At 54.5% G+C, this 6,000-nt stretch overlaps 1 protein-coding gene across 1 annotated transcript in view; it reads right to left on the reverse strand.

The window, feature by feature from the left end:
- The window catches only part of LOC121105897, a 37,649-nt gene extending 32,092 nt beyond the window's left edge, over positions 1-5,557 (reverse strand). The window contains exons 1-4 of the mRNA XM_040644552.1: positions 5,533-5,557; positions 4,885-5,260; positions 4,581-4,735; positions 4,136-4,381 (exon numbers count right to left, since the gene is read on the reverse strand). Of these exons, the coding sequence (XP_040500486.1) occupies positions 4,136-4,381; positions 4,581-4,735; positions 4,885-5,260; positions 5,533-5,557 (802 nt within the window). The remainder of the gene's footprint in view (positions 1-4,135; positions 4,382-4,580; positions 4,736-4,884; positions 5,261-5,532) is intronic.
- Between the last annotated feature and the right edge of the window lie 443 nt (positions 5,558-6,000).

Consider the following 6,000-nt stretch of genomic DNA (forward strand, 5'->3'; position numbering starts at 1 on the left):
ATCCAAATTATACATGTAAGCATAATCAATACTTGAATCTCCCGGAACATGATTAAGCCTGAATTCATCCATAAACGAAGACATTACATAGTTAAGACACGGGCATTTAAATGGAGACAACAATGTCCATGCTTTTACTAACAATTATTGCTTTTTATAGAAAATTCAGTATAGGCTATGTTATAATAAAGTAGAATTTACATTTTAAAAAATGCTTTCCTTCACAGTCTTTTAATGTTTCTCCTTTTTCTTTCTAAATCCAAGTATATGTACTTTTTCCTCCTAAAATGCTACGCACGGACAGGCCTGTCTCTAATATTTGAGGATCCCAGGGTTAGATGTGAGAGACGATCCCTGGTCCCTGGTGCCTCCTCTCAGCTCCGGCCCCTGAATTACCAGGCGTCTCCCAGTGGCCTCCAGGGCATACCACGGGAAATCGCAGCTCACACCTCCAGATTCTTTTTCACAGCTGCCTTGTGGCCTTCCCTTGGCCCTGAGCATATATACACTTGTGGCATAATCAGCCCCCAAGAGGACAGGTGGATAAAAGGTCTTCACGGATTTAGGCAGTTGAGTAAGAAATTCCAGGGTCCTAGGAACCCTGAGCAGGAGCGGGGCTGTGGGCTGTGGCTGTGAGTAGGCACATCCCTTTGGAAGCCTGAAATCCTGCTCTTCTGGAGAGGGACACAACCAGAGAAGGATTGAAACAAAGTCCTCTCAAGTGCAGGGTCCAGGGTAGGGGGGCCCCCGTAGCTGTGGTCCAAGAGTGATGCTATGTATCTGGTATCTATACAATGCCTAAGTATATCTTGCAGAAGTGACTACCTTGGTCCGGATGTCCTATCACATATTCCGCACAAAGCACTGTCACAGCAAGCTTGTAGAGGGCACGAACTAGATAGAGAACATTTTCTTTATGTAGCACCTACTTTATTCAGGAGAGATACTTTGCCGTTGCAGTGCAAATATGATTATGTCATCTGCCTGCAGAGATCCTTAAAGGGGAATAAGGGCATATTTATTTGGAAGTCATCGTATAAGCAAGGCTGTATGATACTGTTGAAAAATACAGATGTCAAAAGATCTCATCAACAGGGGCGCCTGGGTAGCGCAGCGGTTAGGCGTCTGCCTTCGGCTCAGGGCGTGATCCCAGCGTTCTGGGTTCGAGCCCCACATCAGGCTCCTCCACTAAGAGCCTGCTTCTTCCTCTCCCCCTCCCCCTGCCTGTGTTCCCTCTCGCACTGGCTATCTCTCTCTGTCAAATAAATAAATAAAATCTTTAAAAAAAAAAAAAGATCTCATCAACAAAGACAGAAGATCTGGAGGTTCCTAAAGGACCCTCTTGCACCTGTCTGCGAGCTTCCAGCACTTCCCTCATCTGGAAACCTTCCTCAAACTCTCAGTCCAGGCCAGGTGCCCTCCTCAGGGCTCCCAAAGCTCCACCCCTCGGCGCATCATCATCTGATGATGCCATTGCTCGCTCCTTGCCCGTCAGCTTCCCCACTGAGCTCTTTGCACCCTGGGGTCTGGCACTGAATCCTATCAGCCACTGCATTCCCATCACTCACCCTGGGATTTGCCACTTGCTAGATTCTCACTAAATACTACCTGCCAGACCACCAGCATTCAAAGCTAACGCAGCTTCGGAATTGCTATTATAGCTCTTCACTACTGGGGGCTCTGAGGACTGCTGAATTCGAGCAAAATACCATTTTAGCTCCTGGAAGAGAGAGATGGTCTGAAAAGAAAACACCTGAATGTGTAACATTACAGAAACGGACATCACTGGGGGCACATAGGAATATCACATTAATGTACTCTGAAGAATTAAATGTCATTCATTTGTAAAGTGGACCTCAAGTTACACGCCTTTAGAAAGGGAAGCATCTGTTAAAAAGACTGTAATCACACTATTGCAGAAAGAATTTATCTGCGTGCACACACACCTATGTGTTATCACTTCATCTGTAGATCTCAAAGTCTTAATCTCACTGAAACTGGATGGAGGGTGTTAGCAACACCTATGGAAAGCTGTGTATACTTATTTGATGGATGGCACACTGTATCTATTTGAAGCAAGGGTAACTATATGTGACAGATGGATTACTTCAAGAAAATGGAATGTTATGGAAAAGCAATCGTCTTTTGCCATAAACCACAGATGATGTTATGCCTACCTGCAAGCCAGCACTACTGGTAGAAATGTTAAACACCGGGCAGTAATACCGAAGACAGTAAAAACACTGACAAATACCGAACATCTGCAGGGGTCTGATGACTTTGTAAACCTTACTCAGAGGCACCTATAAAGCGAAGACACCCCAAGTGCAGGGAGTGAAGAGCACAAACTCTAGAGGTCCTCTGGCGGAATGCTGCCTGCGGTCCCCGCTCTGCAAGTTTTCTGCAGACTCAGGGGTGGGGTCTGATTTCTGCTTCTCTCTCTTTCTTCCGCGTTACACCTCTCTCAGCTTCCAACCCCTGCTCTGCTCTGCTCTGACGGCTGTTTGCGTGTCCTCGCAGCATGGGCCCAAAGCAGGTGCTGCCACAGCTCCATCCCAGGTGGATCCAGTGGTCCAATTTGAAAGCCAGTGGCTTCTTAGCCTTCTTTCCTCCGAAAAAATGGGATAACCTCCGTGGCCAGCAAGGACTGAAAGTCCTCCTCACAGCCTCTGGGACCCGGATCAGGCCAGCTTATGCCACACTGTGCAAGCCTCGGTTTCACCCTCTAGGGCAGCCATACCTTCATCAAGAGGGCTGCGATCAAGAACTAAAAAGGTTTCGGAAGTTTCTCACCATGAGAACTAAAAACCAAACTACCTTTCATCTTGTTAAGACAGAGAGTTGGTTTCCCACACTCTTTCTTTATTTGAAAACCCAAAGCACATCACAAGCAAACTTGGGTCTGTTCACTGTGCCTGGAATAGGCATTTCCCTACTGACTGTCCGTTAGCTCTCCACTGCCCATCTCCCTGGAGCCCAGTACCAGCTCTTCTCTAAGTCTTTCTTGACCATGCAGCCAAGGATTTCATCCTTCCTGAAATTCAGAACTCGGCTCTATGACCTGCCTACATAAATCGCTAAATGAGGCACAGCATCACTGCCAAACACTGGAATTACTAAAACTCACCTTGTATCTCAGCCGCTGTCTCCTACCACTGCCTTAGACGATGACTTAAACTTTCCAGGACTTGCCCTCCCCACTAGCTTGGTCAGCCTCCTGAGGTGAAGATATGTGTCCTTTAATTTTTCACAGAGTGGATCCTTAAAATTACATTTTCTGAACATTTTGGGTGAGGAGGGGGAGAGAAGGGGCCTTTATTTTTAGCAAGACTGTTTGCATAAACACATGGTATCAAACAGCTACTCCTTGCCCATCCTCATTCTCAGCGGGGGCTGCCCTCAAAGGCGCCAGGGACAAATACTCAGTTCTATAGTGATAAGTGGCAAGACTGCCCCACTAAGCCAGGCCTGAGAACTTCTGGGCCTCGAGACTTTTAAGATCCCTGCAAGCCCAGGCATCAAGCGGGCGAGGCCCGCAGGCAGCCGTTACCAGAGGGTCTGCGGAGGTGATTTTCTATCTATGCACACGTGCAGAGCCTACCCCAAGGGCTGTAAGACTGGAGGAGGATTAATGGGACTAATTCACCTAAATCTGACAGAGACACCTACGCGGTGGTAGAACCAGTTCTGAGATTCTCCAGGCTCTTAGCTACAGCAGGGCGAAGCGAGTACTCAGCTCAGATCCCTATACGGGACACGGGGCGACGCCTCTCCTGGGCCACCTGTACAGCCCGGTCAAAAACGCAAACACGCAACACCCAGAAGGGGCTGACCTGGCCTCTTCTGACCCTACTCCACCGACAGCTCCTTCGAGATAACCTTGTGCTGCCCTGAACTTCTTACAGGATGCTTGCGCACTCCGTGCTGCCCGCACTGCCCGCAGGGTGACACTTGGAAGAGCAAGTGACTTAAAAACGAAAAAGAGGAGCCGCGCTCCCAGTGCTCCGAAATGACTGGTGTACTCTCTAAAATAAAAAGGTCTCTGTCTGCAAATTCCGTTTGCTAGCCCGGTAATCCACCCCCGCCCCCAGCCCTGCGTAGAGGGCCGACCCGTACAGCTGTTTTTAATCCCTACTTTTCTCACTCGGCGTCCCGGGCTCGGGCTGACCAGACGCGGAGCCACTTAGCGTTTCCTCCTCCCCCTGTCGGGGTCTGTCCTCCCTCCGCCGTCTCCTCTTTCTCCGCCTGCATCCCCGGGGGGCAGAGTGTGGGAAGAACGAATTTCCGCCCGGTTTGCCCGCCACTCGCCGACTTGGGTCCCTTCCGGACACAGCCTGCGCACCCCCGGCTCCTCCCCGGCTGTTCCACCGAGGCCGCGCTCCTGGTCCGGGACCGAGAGTCAGGAGGCGCGGGCTGCGGGGCCGGCGCCGGGGCGCAGCAGCCAAGCCGCGCCCCAAGGAGCTCTTGGAAGGGCTCCCGCCTGCAGCTGGGAATCCGCCTGGCGGGGAGAATCCGTGCCAGGAATCCAGCTCTCGGACTCAAGCTGCAAACAAAAGCTCAGGTCTGGCTCCCTCCCCCACCCCCGACGCACACCCGGAGAAACAGTTCTGTGCAGAAATGCAACAAGTAGCACCGGAGCTCCCGGAGCGCCGTGAGCCGCCAGACTTGGCGGGCGAAGCCCGTCAGAGACCCGGGCCAGCCACCGGACAAAGGGCGGAGGAGGGGCTGGACCGCGCTGCGGAGTCCGAAAGAGGCCAGTTAGCGACTCTGGCCAGGCCAAGGGGAATGCAGAGGAGACACAGAGCAGGCGGGCCAAGAGGACGATCCGGCCGCAGCACGCAGGGCGGGCGGCGATGGAGGCTGCCCGCGCCGTGCGCTTCCTACTCGTGGTGTGCGGCTGCCTCGCGCTCCCGCCGCGGGCCCAGCCCGTGTGCCCGGAGCGCTGCGACTGCCAGCACCCCCAGCACCTCCTGTGCACCAATAGGGGGCTCCGCGCCGTGCCCAAGACCAGCTCGCTGCCGAGCCCCCAGGACGTGCTCACCTACAGCCTCGGCGGCAACTTCATAACCAACATCACGGCCTTCGACTTCCACCGTCTGGGGCAGCTCAGACGGCTGGACCTGCAGTACAACCAGATCCGCTCTCTGCACCCCAAGACCTTTGAGAAGCTCTCCCGGCTGGAGGAGCTCTACCTGGGGAACAACCTCCTGCAGGCGCTTGTCCCGGGCACGCTGGCCCCGCTGCGCAAGCTGCGCATCCTCTACGCCAACGGAAACGAGATCGGCCGCCTAAGCCGCGGCTCCTTCGAGGGCCTGGAGAGTCTGGTCAAGCTGCGGCTGGACGGGAACGCCCTCGGGGCGCTGCCGGACGCGGTCTTCGCTCCCTTGGGCAACTTGCTCTACCTACATCTGGAGTCCAACCGGATCCGCTTTCTGGGCAAGAACGCCTTTGCCCAGCTGGGCAAACTGCGCTTCCTCAACCTCTCTGCCAACGAGCTGCAGCCCTCCCTGCGCCACGCAGCCACCTTCGCACCGCTGCGCTCCCTCTCCACCCTCATCCTCTCGGCCAACAGCCTACAGCACCTCGGGCCGCGCGTCTTCCAGCACCTGCCGCGTCTCGGCCTGCTCTCACTCAGGGGCAACCAGCTCACACACCTCGCGCCGGAGGCCTTTTGGGGGTTGGAAGCCCTGCGCGAGCTGCGCCTGGAGGGGAATCGGCTGAGCCAGCTGCCCGTGGCGCTGCTGGAGCCTCTGCACAGCCTGGAGGCCCTGGACCTTAGCGGGAACGCGCTGTCCGCTCTGCACCCCACTATCTTTGGGCATCTGGGCCGGCTGCGCGAGCTCAGCCTGCGCGACAACGCGCTCACTGCCCTCTCCGGGGACATCTTCGCCGCCAGCCCGGCCCTCTACCGGCTGGATCTAGACGGCAACGGCTGGACCTGCGACTGCCGTCTGCGGGGCCTGAAGCGCTGGATGGGCGATTGGCACTCGCAAGGCCGTC

Source organism: Ursus maritimus, unplaced genomic scaffold (genome assembly GCF_017311325.1).
Source record: "Ursus maritimus isolate PB19 unplaced genomic scaffold, ASM1731132v1 scaffold_3, whole genome shotgun sequence".
Lineage (NCBI taxonomy): Eukaryota > Metazoa > Chordata > Mammalia > Carnivora > Ursidae > Ursus > Ursus maritimus.